The sequence below is a fragment of the Homalodisca vitripennis genome, chromosome X (genome assembly GCF_021130785.1).
Source record: "Homalodisca vitripennis isolate AUS2020 chromosome X, UT_GWSS_2.1, whole genome shotgun sequence".
Classification (NCBI taxonomy): Eukaryota; Metazoa; Arthropoda; class Insecta; order Hemiptera; family Cicadellidae; genus Homalodisca; species Homalodisca vitripennis.
Window position 1 is genome coordinate 25,461,032 of NC_060215.1, and position 16,487 is coordinate 25,477,518.

The 16,487-nt window shown below is 36.1% G+C and overlaps 1 protein-coding gene across 11 annotated transcripts in view; it reads right to left on the reverse strand.

The window, feature by feature from the left end:
- LOC124368806 (nuclear factor 1 X-type-like) overlaps positions 1-16,487 on the reverse strand; it is a 551,559-nt gene that overhangs the window by 305,007 nt on the left and 230,065 nt on the right. For 2 of the 11 annotated variants that reach the window (XM_046826199.1, XM_046826190.1), the window contains exon 1: positions 15,852-16,486. The exons of the other annotated variants lie outside the window; for them this stretch is intronic. In XM_046826199.1, coding sequence (XP_046682155.1) covers positions 15,852-15,929 — 78 coding nt within the window. In that variant the 5' untranslated portion in view covers positions 15,930-16,486. Of the gene's footprint in view, positions 1-15,851; position 16,487 lie in introns of those variants that run through there. 11 annotated transcript variants of the gene reach the window in all.

Sequence of the window (16,487 nt, forward strand, 5' to 3'; positions counted from 1 at the left end):
TAGCACAATTATTTCGGACTCCACAATTTTCTATTTTTCCTTCATATGACTTTATGAGTAAGGCCATGTTTGAATTTATGGGTTTTCTTTAAGTAAAATTACATTTTCCGGGAACTTTGAATGCTCCACGCTGTAGAAAAGATAGAACACAGAAGCTCCACTGGAACACTGTTCTAAACGCGATCCGACGGACAGACCTAGGCACTACCATAGCGCATCACAAGCGAATTCTTTGTATCGGTCATAGCTTGGAAGTATGGGTTTGGATTCATTTTGTTAAAAACCACTCCCTTAAGAAATGTAAAAACCTTTTCACAAATTTTATTGAATTTTGACATTCGCGGCTGCAGCACAATGACATTGAGTTTTCCCCATAGCAACAATTTTTTAGCTTCATACTGGGTTGCACCCTTATATTTATTCCAATAATAATGGGACTATTACAGATATAATTAATATGCATCCAAACTCTTTTTAGTTTTTCAATATTTTTATGGGTTATTCATAAAAATCTCACAAATTGCTGTACTTAATCGTTTAAATATTCAAAAGGTATACACTTTACATAGTGTAAACCACTATTTTTCATAAACCGATCCATCCAACACAAAACCAATACTGTCAGTAGGGGGTCCTAATATCTCACTGTAAACACAAATTCTCGGGCTTTTTAATTGTCGATTTTTTTTACTTTTAGTGTTTATATTTAAAAAATAAACCATTTAAGGTTTAAACCTCTCGAATTCGAATTCGCACCGAAAAGTGAGAATCGTTGTTTTACTAAATATTCGAAATAGGCTACACTTAGTATGACTTTTGATCATTGAACGATTCCATTGCAGTAAATGTACTATATTTTGTAGTCGAATGCTGCTAATCGAACTGTTATCGTACCGATGTGATTCGAACGAACTCGGCTAAGGAATCCATAAATCACGTTAGTTCTATCGGTTCCAAACGAGAGCGTTTAACTGAGAGGCGAAAGTGGGTCTGGGGAAAAATTTAAATTGGATGGAATTTTATCCGGGGTGGCCATTCTCTGGAATGTCGCGTGGCGCAGATAGAGTATTGGACCTCCACAGAGCGACAGAGACTAGAGACAGAGATAAGGTCCGGGCGACGCTGAGAGCTCGGCGGGGCGGGAGCGATGCGGCTAGAGAGGAGAGGGCAGAGAGGGCAGAGAGGGGCCGGAGACACTTGCATACAAATCTGAAGTTACCACCAGTCGAGTTTGCATATAAAGGCTGGGTATTTATTTGGAAATATGAAATGGAATAGCGACACTGCTATTCCAACGAACCACGCATAATAGATTGGGGCGATGCGATGTCGTCTGAAGCGGATCCGGGCATGCATGAAAACAAAATGAGGGAAAGCATCTTATAGTGGTAATAAAGCGAGCGCTATAACCCCCACCCCTAGACACTAGCGTATATGCTACATGTAAACAACTGCGCCCCGCACTTTACAGACGACTTCATCAGTCACCAGCGATACACAATAAAAATGTGACGGGCAATGCAGCCAGCATAGTCTATAAAGCAGTTGTTTCAATCGGCATAGTTGCGACATAAAACCGAGATGCACTTTTTGAACAAGTAACTTTATTGAGGAACGTAACTTAAGGTTAAGTAAAATGACCTTGAGTTTGTCCTTATAAGAACTATGTTAAACCTTTTGCAGTTTCACGCTCTTATTTTGTATCGAAGCGTTATGGTAGATGTATAATTTTGACGCACCCAGACGCTGTTTCAGTTTTGTAGATATGCTATGGGTTATCCAGAAAAACCGCCAACTTTTGTCTCATCGTTTTTACTTCATCGCTTGAATATTGAAAAAGTATACACTTTACAAAAACACCTTGGACGGTATAAATGTATAAACACGGTAGGCCTTTTACTGAATGAATCGTGATTTTTACAATGTTTTTCAAATAATAAGGACGTAAAAATTGAAATTGGATGTTATTTACCTGAAGAAGAGATCAGATTTGAGATCTCGAAACGTGGTGTTACTGATTTTTTGTTTCACTGAACTATGGCAAATTTCCGGGAAAATCCTCTTTCCTTCACAAACTTTTATGGTTTGAAAAAGTGGAGCTCCACGGGCAGGTCCATTGCAAATGTTAACAAATATTCAGATTAAAAAAGTTTTAGTGTGATTAAAAAGTGTTATACCAACATTATGTGACGTAATTTGTAACATCTCATAATCCCATATCGTTTAAAACGTATTTGAGGAATATTAATTGAGGTGAAATGAAATGAAATGAAAAATAACTTTATTAGAGGCGAAGTTAGGACTATAAAGTCCTCTCTACCACTTAACCTCATAAAAATTAAACTAACATACATATGTATACATTTATAACTAAAATTTAGTCTATTTATTTACATTACATATTAAATGAATCTTAAAATAAAAACAATCATCAATAATTAATGTAACTTTATACAAATTTACAATAATATCGCAAGACACACACTCGCATTCATTCAACTTGCATGCAATTGCCCTAAGTACCGCACTCCAAAGCCGACAACCGCTATACCCCTGAGCCCCCAGCATCAAGGCCCTGACCTCCGCCCCAAAGGGAGCGCGCTTATCGATGGCTCTGATGTTCACAGGTAAAGCATTCCACAATCGACAGGCAGAAACTGTAAACGACTTGCTAAAGGTAGTTGTTCGATGAATTGGGATAGATAATAAGGATGTACCCCTCCTTGTACTTCGTTCACTTATTTCAGACGTAAATCGAAAGTTGTTTGAAAGATAACTGGGACAATTCACATGAGAACCTGACATGTCCCAGGAGAGTACATTCAATGATTACACTGTTACTTGTGAATTGCCATAGCTACGGTTTCGCGGCCATTGTATTTATTGGCTTACGCGAGCAATCAAAGTACTGTGAAACAGGCCGTAGTCACAGTCAGGCAGCGTACCGTGGCTCATTTCGACTTTACGACTTATACGCTGTGAACTGAAGGTGTGCTTAACAATATTTACAGCTACTACTTTGTTGAAGGCATTATTTTCACTTTTGATGGCGGATTTTTTGAATTGTTTCCTAACCTCGGTAGATAGCGCTATGAAATGTTTAAAAGATAATTGTGATTTGACAGTTTTAAATTTGTGATTTAATAAAAACGCAATGCTTTTAAGTGACAAAATTAAATTCACGATGCATGTAACTTTGATATGATTAAGTATGCTATCATCATTTCACATGCTCTTAAATAACATTCGAAATTGTATAAAGATTGAAAAATTGGTCAGATACAAATACTTGGACTAACCAATGACTTAAATATAGCTTGGAAAGATCATGTTAATTCACTGAAAAAAGAGTTTTCTAGAAGTTTTCACACTGCAGACTAAGCTATGGGCTTAGTCTGCAGGGGAGATACTTATATATCGGCTTTAATCACTCATTACCTTTAAAAAATCCTTTACTCGCATTATTACTAAATCAAATAAGCCCGATTATTCCTTGCCACTATTTGTAAATTTAAAAATACTCCCTGTGCGTAATCTTTACATATATAATGCTTGAAATTATTTTTCACGAGAAGCTCGAACTCTGCCCTCACAGGTAATGTTAGATATAATTTCAGAAGTTTGCTTCTTCATCATCAAACACCATTAAACATTTCTTAAAAAATTTAAAAATTATACTACCATTGGATGATTGCAAGTAGTGTTGTCTAAAAGTTTTTTAGATGTAATAATGTAGTCCAATTTATTACCTTTTATAGTTCTTACCAATTAGTCTATTTGTTCCATGACTTTCTTATAGGTTTTATATAGATTTCTTATTAACATATTATTTATATAGCGGTTCAATCTTTCTTCGAGTTTTCTTTGATTTTGTTAGTTTTATGACTAAGCGATCCTTCATCGAGCTTTTGTCTATTGGATGTTTCAATTTATTTCACAATTATTGAGTTTTGATGTGGTCGAAAGTTCTTTTTTATTTTTAAATTTACATTTTGTTTGAATATTATATTATTATTTATTATATATTAAGTTTGTAAATATTTGTTTTTGATTTTTATCAATCTCTTATGATCTAGTATCTCTGATGTGACATTTTTAACAAACTCTCAACTTTTACAGTCAAATAATTTTACGCGTCTTAAACACGCAATTGTAAGGGGTTTAGATTCGCAATATGTTCTGACAAAATACATGTAATAAAAACCGGTCTACTATCTACATTAACTATCATGTGTAAATACGCATATCCAGTATAGTAAATGTTACTGTATGATCTTTTCGTGTCAAAATATTTTAGATGTTTGAAACGGAAATAGATTTGGGTTTAGGGTCAAATCCAACCTGAAGAGACATAAGCAGTGTTTTTAGTGTGGATTGTTGGTGATAACTCTAGATCAATTTGTTATTACTTGTTTTGTATTTGTCTGTGCATGCCACATTTTAAAGTTAGGAAATGTATTATAAAAATAAATACACAATAGAAATTAAAAGTAGGTACAATAGTAAAACAATTCACAAAACGGACACTTTACTTCAATAAACAGTAGTACTATTAATCATTTTAGAACTCAATTGCAGTTCTTAAATGAACTATGACTCAACAATAATCATAAAGCATCAAGTGCAGGCTCTGCTGGCGGCCATCTTTGTTTTAGCTCCATGTTAAACTTCAAATGCTTTACAATATTATTTTTGGTCGTGTGATTATCATTTTATTAACAATGTCTCATTTTAGAGGAATAACTAAAACTCGTCCAAACGCTTTTACATATATTTTTGTATTTCATTTTAGCTTCTCGGAAAAAAAAAACACTTCGTTAAAATACTAAAAACGTGTACATTTATACAAGAAACCAAAAATGATTTTGGCTGTGTATTAATCACAATTTTAAGATGATGGTACACCATGGTTCTAAGAACAAAACTAGAGACGTAAAAGGTTTTAAGTTTAGCATTGACCTTGTGACGTAAAACTCAAGGTCGTTGTACAACAGCCTGCATTTACATAGTTTGTAGTAGTAAACAAATAATTTCTTATATAATTGTTATAGACTGCTAACCACATTTGGTTCTCCAGTTTACTTATTCACAAGTTAATTCAACCATTCTGGTGACATCGTAAAATATTTGAATGTATTTATGACGTGTAACGTCGGTTTCTTTTGCACTTAACGACCTTTAAAATATTATCTGTTTCATGCAATACAGCGCATGGAAACCGTAGTTAGGACGCCTCTATTTATTTTTTTATTTTTTACAGAGCAATACATGCAATAGTATTGAAGAAATGAAGCATATGTAGAAAAGGAGAACAGAAGTGCGGTCGGCGTGTACTAAGAATAGACGACCCTCCCGTGCGAGCTGAGAGTGCGCTTGTGTGTGTGTGTGTGTGTGTGTGTGTGTGTGTGTGTGTGTGTGTGTGTGTGTGTGTGTGTGTGTGTGTGTGTGTGTCCGCGTGTGGGTCGAGTACGAGTGCGTGTGTGTCAGTGGGTAACCAAAACACATCTATCCAGCTACCATGGCGTCAATATTGACGGTTACTGAACCTTCGCCAATTAGGACGAATCTGATCTTTCCGGAGGGAGGGAACCCACGACATTAGTCGCGGCCTATTTCATCTTTCCCTTAGGGACTCACGCTCCGTGATTGTTTTAGTAATCGTATTCTCAATATTTTGAAGCAGTGATCGGAAGGAAATAAATGTGGGCGCAGTGAACAAACCGACTCGCAACTTCAAGTATATATGTAGTACGGTTTATTTCATATACATTGTGTCAAACCAAATTATATGAAAAAATATTGACCGGCAGTTCTGGAGTAATTCAAAAACACAGAGGCCGGAGAGCAACCCCAGCTTCCTGAAAACCCCTTACATAAATAAATACCCTAGAGAGTGCCAATGACCGAGCGGTCTAATACGTTGGAATTTGAGTCTGACTTGGAGATAGCGCAGGTTCAAATCCTATATGTGACTGTAACATTTTTTACTAGTACCATCGACCTTGTACTGTATCAACTCTCCCCCTTATTCTGTTTGATAAGGTCCTTGCACAGGCCAGTGACCCACGAGGACGGTCAGAATAAAGATTAAAAGAGGATCAGCTTCTCCTTTTTTTTCAAAAAAATCTCTACAGTTCAACTTCCCAATGATTCTCACAGCTTTTTCTGAAGCTTGAAAACACTCTCAAATTTGCCTTTGCTACAACTTCCCCTAAGACTCACTCCATATGCAAAACGTGAGTTTATTAGGCCTTTTTTAAGATTTTTAGAAACGTAAATTCGCTAGATGACGCAAGCCGTATGTGCCGGAGATAGCAGTAGCAAATAAATTATCAATATGGTAATCCCAGGTCAATCCTTGTATCAAAGAACATCCCAAGAAGTTTTGTGGAGTTTTTTTTTTCTTAAGGGACCTCATCTACAAAGACAGCAGGTCGCAAAAATATTACTATAGTTTATTATATTTCTTATTTTATATTCATTAATTGGTTTCAGAAATGGCGCAGCAAATTCAAGATGAAAACCCGTGGCTGCATTAATAAAAAATCGGGACAGCTTAAATATCCTTCAGGAATGGCCTCTGCTTATCACCCTACAGCCAAGGCCACAATCGATCCTCGAGATGCGATTGTAAATAAATGAACAAACACTATGTCAATAAGTGATTTAGAAGTTGTAGCCTCCCAAAACAGAAGACCTTACGATAGAACATTACATCTAGGTAGTGGGAATAAACTACCTCCACTGTTACTTCAAAAAGAAGAATATCATAAAGTAGGTATAACAAGACTCGATATAGATTTGTAAATGACTGAGAAACTATGGATAGGGAATTTACACATTCACAGGCCTTACACAAGACACATGGTGAGTATAAGTTAAAAATAAAATGAAGTCTTATTTTACCTGGCAAAGTTAGGGCTAAGAAGCCCTCTCTAACACATAACCTGGGGACCAACGGCTTCCGAACCACCACCAACGGCCGGGCAGGCGGACTGTTTGCAAGGATAGGATCGCCCAGCGGTCACCCATCCAAGCAGCAGCCACGTTAGTTTATTGCACCGAATAGATGGATAATGTTACAAGTCTTCCTTCATAACCTGGAGAGTGATTGGATTTGCTTACTGTCCTGAACTACTAGTACTTTTGAAGCCCTAGAGCAACATGAACGATTGATACTTTTGCCAAAGGAATCTAGCATACTATCTATAGATACCACAGCACTGTCTAGCGTCTTGGTGAGGGTAACAGACTAGACAATCACTAATGTGTTTAATTCAACCGAGAAATTCTTAGAGAGAACTGTAATTAATTTAGTCCTAAATTAGTAATATATATTTCCGTTTTAGCGTTTTTTATTCTGTTATGGTTACAATATCTGAACTTTCGATAAACCTAATCACATTAGTCAGAAACTGTCTATTCGTAATGAATTTCATACCTCTATTATTTATATTACTTTTCTTCTGTTACTGATATTTTATAATTATTGTTGTGCTATGCAATCTGTTATTATTATTATTGTTTCTTACCTTTAATTTAGTATCGTCAAGTTTGGCAGAAACAGATATTTTTGTAATATATTTCTCATGTTTCATATCGTTATTATTTATGCTCCTTTCCTTTTGTTACTGAGATTTTAAAATTATTGTGCTATTAATTATTTTATTATTATTTCTATTTCTTAATTTTAATCTAATCTCAGCAAGTTAGCCAGAAACTATATTTATATAATACATTTCGAGTGTTCCATTACACTTATGCTACTTGTTGTTGGATAGTTTGATTGGTTATACTGGTTTTTTAATCGTAAGTTAATTAATAAATGTTGTATGGGAAATATATTGTAATTATTGTACTTGGATAAAATGGCAAAGATCACGTTCTACAAATGAACAGGTCTACCATAATGGAATGTAAGAGGAATTTAGACATTGGAATATTGGTGACTACAAGAACACCGGTGTTTCTGCAGGCCAAATATTTTAATCTTCAATCGAAGGATCTCTAAGGAAAACAGGGTGGACGACGAGAGGTCCAGAAGACAGTTTTATTTTAAATCGATAACAAAAATCTACAAAACTTGTGTTTTTATTACTATCAGTACTAGCCTACATCGAATATCTTTAATATCATTCCAATGACGTACTTACTTATATCCACCTAAGTACTAGGTATGATACAAACTTATAAAGTTACCCTCCAGTGAAACATTCATTTTTAAATCCAACAACGGCCAGTTGCACACTGTGGCTTTAATGTCAATGAAACTGTTGTAAGTTTAAGTAGTCCTACCAAGTTTCTTAGTAGGAAGAGAATTAGGTGAGCATAAACCTATTGACCATTTTGAAGTCCTTCATAAACATACTTTTAGGTGCTTTATTGAATCCAACATTTAAAACGTTTTACTAATCAATAGCCGGTATAAACTTTGGCGATTAATAACAATCTTTTAAATATTTTATGTCTTTTAAGGGTTTAAATGTTCAGACTATTTAATAAATTGTTGGTAATTGAGTCACAAAAACGTATTACTACCACTATAATACATGTTCTTAACTCGTAACAGAACTAAGGAGAAATCTACATTTTATAGGTACTGTCCCTTGTGATAGACTTATTTATCAGGTGATATATTAATTTATTTATTTATTTACATTCCCACGGTATAACCATTTTGCAAAATTACAATACTTAAGATGACTAGAACAGTAATAAATTCTCATAAAAAAAGTACAGTATGAAAAATCAAGTTCAGCAATTGACCATGCCTACGACATAGTGAAATAAACAGATATAACAAAGATAAAACTAAAACAACACGACAACACAACAAACACGACAACACACGACAACGGAAACACGACATAACATCTTGTGATAACATGACATCTTGAAATTACTGCTACATATCGACGATAATGTAATAACAAAACATCTTGAGATGAATGCTAAATATCAACGATACATAAAAACAAATCTTAAGAGGATGGCTACATATATCGACGATAATATGATAAAAACAAATCTTAAGATAACGGCCATATATCAAGGATAATGTACTTTAAAAATCTTAAGATGGCGGCTTTACATTGACAATAATATCTTAACGAGAAATCTTAATATAACGGCTATATATAGACAATAGTATAACGACAATAAATCTTAAGATGACCGCGATATCGGTAACAATATCATAGAAAGAGATCGTGAGATGACTGCCACATATCAGTAATATTATACCGTGTAGAAAGGTATACGCAAAGTACATTCAAAACACCTCTCAAATAATATACCACGAAAACTTAATGATAAGACCCAAGAATAACTTCTCAGTATCAAGTCACGGAATCAACAATGAATCAACATAATTGGAGAAACCCATCACAGAAGAGCTGATTTAACATTTATGTCGTCCAAACTACAATTACCTCTGCAGTGGGAGCACAACATCAAATATCTCCACCGTGTCTGTGCTCAGTTATGCCAAGAAAGAATGAGTCAACTCGTATTCCAGGTAAACAGACTCGTGTATTGAGGCGAACCCTTGCCATTGCAGGGTAGCACAACATCAAATATCTCCACCGTGTCTGTGCTCAGTTATGCCAAGAAAGAATGAGTCAACTCGTATTCCAGGTAAACAGACTCGTGTATTGAGGCGAACCCTTGCCACTGCAGGGGGAGCACAACATCAAATATCTCCACCGTGTCTGTGCTCAGTTATGCCAAGAAAGAATGAGTCAACTCGTATTCCAGGTAAACAGACTCGTGTATTGAGGCGAACCCTTGCCATTGCAGGGTAGCACTACATCAAATATCTCCACCGTGTCTGTGCTCAGTTATGCCAAGAAAGAATGAGTCAACTCGTATTCCAGGTAAACAGACTCGTGTATTGATGCGAACCCTTGCCATTGCAGGGGAGCACTACATCAAATATTTCCACCGTGTCTGTGCTCAATTATGCCAAGAAAGAATGAGTCAACTCGTATTCCAGGTAAACAGACTCGTGTATTGAGGCGAACCCTTGCCATTGCAGGGGAGCACAACATCAAATATCTCCACCGTGTCTGTGCTCAATTATGCCAAGAAAGAATGAGTCAACTCGTATTCCAGGTAAACAGACTCGTGTATTGAGGCGAACCCTTGCCATTGCAGGGGGAGCACAACATCAAATATCTCCACCGTGTCTGTGCTCAGTTATGCCAAGAAAGAATGAGTCAACTCGTAATCAAGCTAAACAGACTCGTGTATTGAGGCGAACCCTTGCCATTGCAGGGGGAGCACAACATCAAATATCTCCACCGTGTCTGTGCTCAGTTATGCCAAGAAAGAATGAGTCAACTCGTAATCAAGCTAAACAGACTCGTGTATTGAGGCGAACCCTTGCCATTGCAGGGGAGCACAACATCAAATATCTCCACCGTGTCTGTGCTCAGTTATGCCAAGAAAGAATGAGTCAACTCGTATTCCAGGTAAACAGACTCGTGTATTGAGGCGAACCCTTGCCATTGCAGGGGGAGCACAACATCAAATATCTCCACCGTGTCTGTGCTCAGTTATGCCAAGAAAGAATGAGTCAACTCGTAATCAAGCTAAACAGACTCGTGTATTGAGGCGAACCCTTGCCATTGCAGGGGGAGCACAACATCAAATATCTCCACCGTGTCTGTGCTCAGTTATGCCAAGAAAGAATGAGTCAACTCGTAATCAAGCTAAACAGACTCGTGTATTGATGCGAACCCTTGCCATTGCAGGGGGAGCACAACATCAAATATCTCCACCGTGTCTGTGCTCAGTTATGCCAAGAAAGAATGAGTCAACTCGTAATCAAGCTAAACAGACTCGTGTACTGAGGCGAACCCTTGCCACTGCAGGGGAGCACAACATCAAATATCTCCACCGTATCTGTGCTCAGTTATGCCAAGAAAGAATGAGTCAACTCGTATTCCAGGTAAACAGACTCGTGTATTGAGGCGAACCCTTGCCATTGCAGGGGAGCACAACATCAAATATCTCCACCGTGTCTGTGCTCAGTTATGCCAAGAAAGAATGAGTCAACTCGTATTCCAGGTAAACAGACTCGTGTATTGAGGCGAACCCTTGCCATTGCAGGGGGAGCACAACATCAAATATCTCCACCGTGTCTGTGCTCAGTTATGCCAAGAAAGAATGAGTCAACTCGTAATCAAGCTAAACAGACTCGTGTATTGAGGCGAACCCTTGCCATTGCAGGGGGAGCACAACATCAAATATCTCCACCGTGTCTGTGCTCAGTTATGCCAAGAAGGAATGAGTCAACTCGTATTCCAGCTAAGTAGACATGGACATGTGCAGAGCTGGCCTTTTTGGCAACGGTGGCTAATAATAGCTGTACGGCTCAGAGTAGGTGCGTGCGCACTTCTGGTTCCCGCCGGGCCTCGGTGCTCGGAACTCGGTACTCTAGCTCTCCGGCACTCTCGCCTCGAGTTTACAGATTGTTCAAGGTCATGTGCACAACACGTTAAGGTCGAATATTTAGATGTAGATGCCATCAGGTTCTACAAATCAAAGAAGGGAAACAAAGCGCCCAAAAAAAGCGCGAGCCGATGCAGTCACAGACAAAACGTTAGTTAAATGCAAACTTACAAAGTTTGTACTAGGTTTATGAGTTCTACCTATGTCAAAGAGAGCCGGTGTTTTCCTTACAGCGAAGGATACAGATTTCGTAATGTGTGTGAATGAATGGTAATCAACTTGCTTTGCACAAAAGCGTGACTTGATCCAATTACAGAATAAACACCTAATGAACAGGTAGTATAAGGGAAATGCAGATTATTATTCAGCTAAAACTCGACTAATGTGTTGTATCTGTTGCCATACTTGCATTTGAAAAATACAAAATCACACCCTAAAGAATCTAAGTTTACTTAACTCCTTCCGCACTCTTGAATTTAGCGAGTTATCGCTATTTAAGAAAACACGTGATCATTTAATCACCACTAATCATTCCAACAAAAATGTGTTTAAGTTGTAATAAAATAGTACACACTTTTTTTTAATTATCCAACAGGAAATAATTGTTAGTAATTTATATAACTCTTAATGAAACCTTATATTTAACGTTGTGAAAAACATACAGGTTTGAATCCTGCACTTAAAAGAGTACTTTATAATTTTTGAGGTTTTGATTTAATATCTGACTATAACAATGGTTTTATTTGTTATGTCTTGCTTTTTATATTTGTTTTTGGAGGTTAAGTGGTTTTAAGACCTGTATAATAAAGACGTTTTTTATTTCATATACAACATTATTTTTGAACTTTATTAGTTATAAATAAATAACTCGATGAGAGTACAAACATAACATACTGAAGTTTAAATAAAAATGTTTTGATCAATGCAGCATTCCAAACACATAATTGTACAAGTATTTATAACAATAGGATTGAACATAAATGGAGGGCGACACTTTTAGAATACAAAGGGAAATTTAATCGTCAAAGTTATTCATTTAAATTAATATTGGTAAATTTAAACACATTCCGTTATCATGTAAAACTTGTTTTTAATTATTATAACATATCCACATAGTAAATATACTAAAAAGGTGTTCTCTCATTAAGAATTTAAAAGTATATAAAAATATCAATATTGATGAAAGGTTCTATTATTAGTGAGCTATTTAAATATAAACATCATGTATACACTATATCATGTATGCTTACAAACCCTAGTCTGACAATTTGAAGCGTATCAAGGCCGTTATATAGGTTATGTTTATATGAATGCATGTTTTATTTCCAAAAACACGCTTTGTGAGCAACTGTTTATTTTTTTATAAATTAAATTATATTCTTAATTCTATGTAAGCTGTGTAAATTTAAACGCATATATTTAGGGTTTTGTTAATGATAATACGTTGATTTGTTAGCCTTACGAATATTTCATTTACATTTTTTATTTTTTGATACATAATCTGGATTGTATTGTTCGCTCTTATTGTGTGTTTAGTTTTAATTGAAATTATACGTTCAGAATTTAATTATTATTTGAGCATTTTCCTTTTTAATCAGGATCGTATTGCAAGCCTCTGAGGTTGTACATACTATTTTTCTAGTAATGAATTTCATATAAAACTTACATATCAAGAGGGTATGCATTTGTGTTCACTGACAATTGATACAAATAACACAGTAAGCCTAGAAACAATGTACCCGCAAGAACCCGGTTTATTGTATTTTACATTTACAAACAACCCCAACAGAAAGTTAATGTTCAATTTATTACAAATGTATTTTTTATGGACAAAGATAATTAACTGATTATATCATCTAGGTTCTTTTTGTGGCCCAGTTCAATAATATAAAATCTACCCAAATAGTGACTTCCGAATATAAAATAGGGATACATTATAGACATAGAAGCTATTTCAAAGCCAACTTCATACGCACAAAACACATCTTCAGAGATAACAATGTACGGCAAGTAAATCGGCGGCAAAAACTCGCCGACGCCGTATCGCTAGGTTTGAGTTCAATTCCGAGTACATTCGAGGCTACCGTTATCTAAGGAATCATTTAAGAAGAGTAACTTCCCACGAATTGTATTAGAACGTCATATTTGTTAACAATATCTGAGGGCTAAATAAGAGTTAGCTCCTTACTAATTGTATAGGCATTAAAAAGATAACAAAAACTACATGTCTGACTCTATATATAAGGATCATTGCAATAAAAATATTTTCTGGGATAAATTTATTCCCAATTAAGTTTATCTCGCTTATTTTCAACGTATATTACATTACCTAAAAGTACTGGAGTCGCCATTAATATAATAACTTTGACAGCATAGGTTTGCGTTTAAAAGCTAAAATATATTTTTTTGAATATTAAAACTGAATCGCATTTTTAACGAATAGAACCTATTTAGCCAGGGTTTATAACATAGATGCCACAAGCCTTTCAATTATCGTAATAAGTATTATATAGGAATTTTGCACTAACGACATTGTTAGGTGTTGATTATGTATATAATTACATTTTAAATTTAAATATAAATAATAATCATTCTTTCCTACACAATACTATATAGATTGTAAGAAACGTTTATTTTTACGGGTCAGTTGAATTATTATAAAATTTTTAAGTTATATTTAATTGACGATTAATAATATTGAATAACTGGAAACAAATAATTAACTAGCTTAGATTACAGTTAAAATAATATTTTTTATAATTGCAAGTATGGTCTGACACACATGATCAGCCGCAAATACGTGAAGATCAACTCATTAACCAATTTATTTATTTCCGAGTTAAGAATACTAATACTAGTTAATAACACAATAGTAGATAAATTAGTAGTATTTTGGTTGTTCTCCAATACGTATAATGAGTAATAATTAGTTATACTATAAATGTAGCTAATATACAAGATGCAAATCATATACTTTTATATTAATTCTAGCGACATTAAGCAAAAGTTAAAGAATTTTTAATGCCTTGCCTCGTCTTTTATAGTTAACTCTACGTGTATATTTGCGTTTGAGTGTATCTTTTTTTATTTAAGAAAGTATTAGAAAATATGCATTGTCTATTTAAAGAAATGAATGCGTAAAATATGTTGATATGTACATATACTTTGTTTTAAGGTTTATAATAATAATAAAAAGATCGTTGTGTGTATATATCAGCATAAAATAAGACTAAACAAACTGCTTATTATTATAGTTAGTAAATTATGTTCAGGTCTTCGTCAATCTAGGGCTTGACTAATGTCGCGTCTATTTTTGTAAGCATATAATACTACAATGATGGACCACAGGAAGTTTAGAGATTCCATTCCTAGTATTTTTAAATGAGGAAAAAATACAATATATACGAACAATATGATTGTTTATACTATATGTTTCTCGATAATACGTATCGTTTGTTCATTTGATTACATCACTTACTTTTCAAACAAATTTGAACACTTGAAAAGTCTATCCGAAGAAAAACATTACAATCGTAGCAATAAAAGTAATTTTAAAATTAATGTTAAAAGCAATTAATTCTTATACATGCACAAAGACCATACACGTTAAACCAAACATAAGTGACTCGGACAATATTAAGGAACACAGCATTGCAAATTCATTACTATTTTGTTCAAACCGTTCCTAAAACTAGTGGAAAACAAATTGGATACACTGCTTGTAGTAACTTTCTGTTTGAAAATGTTCTTTGAGACTTCAAATAACCATTATTTATTATTGTAATAAAAAGAGAAAATGTTCATTAAATCAACAATTGTACAAATACAACAATTAAACCAGCCAGCCAACCAGTCAAAAGTAAATGTTAGTACATTGTCATAATAAATATTTTGGCTCATGGTATTTTGGCAATACAATAGTAATAAATCAAAAGGAGCAGTATAGGTTAAAGATATGACCAAGGTGTATTCATTAGTCCGATGACGGGGATGTGTGAATCTATCAGTGGGGGCATAGGTCACTCTGCACGACTGGTAGTAGCAGTCATTTTGAGTAGAAATCAGTGTCGACCCCCCCCCCCCCCCCGGCCGGATGCCCGGTCCGCCCGCTCTGGCCCTGCCAATATTTTGTGTATACTCAGTCAAATTGCTTTTTATTTGTATATACCTGATTGGCTCGTGCCCGATATGAGCGGTTTGGCACCAGAGGCAGGAATCCACCAGCTGTGCGCCCATTCACTCTACTACCCTACCCTACCCTAGACTGAGGAGCGACCCCGGCCAGCATAGTATCGGGGTCACCACCTCGTGGCATCCACTACGTCATGTTACGCCACGCCACTCTAGGTCTACACTCTACCATATCTACCTTATCTTAGATAAGCTTAGGGTCTGACCTTGTGTTGATAGCCCTGGGACGGCCAAGAGGTAATCTGATAGCCAACGTTCGGCGCGTAGTTTCCAGCTTGATACATACCAGCACTTCTTCACTCACTAACACATCAGTTCATTCCGTTCACATAAGCCTACACTTACACTACTATTTCCTTATTCTTCCCTATTTTTCTGTGATCTTCGATAGGAGAAAAAAATCAATCGGCCGAGAAGCCCCGCCTTCCTCGACCTCGGTCTGCCAATGAACGCGGCCGGATAGCGTCTCCACGCCCTCCTCACATCCCGTATGCGGCGGCTATCGCGGTGATACACTGTCCGACACGGGTACGGTACTCCGGTACTCGGTCACAGGCCGCCGAGCGTCGCACCGTGGACTCGGCCGTGCACGGTCTCCCGTCCCCTCCACTCGCGGTCCGTTTTATTTTCAATGCGACGGTTGCGAAACGACGGCGATACTCGACCTAGGCGCGATCGTCCGGCCCTGTGGCGACTCTTCCCCGTGACCTCTCCTCTCCCGTGTCGACAGTCTCATGCAAGTCCTAAACACAACTAGCAGACGCTACACACAAACACATCTAGCTCTAACTGACTACCACTGGAGCGGGTAAAGAGAAAAACGGTGAAGAAATTTAAAACAG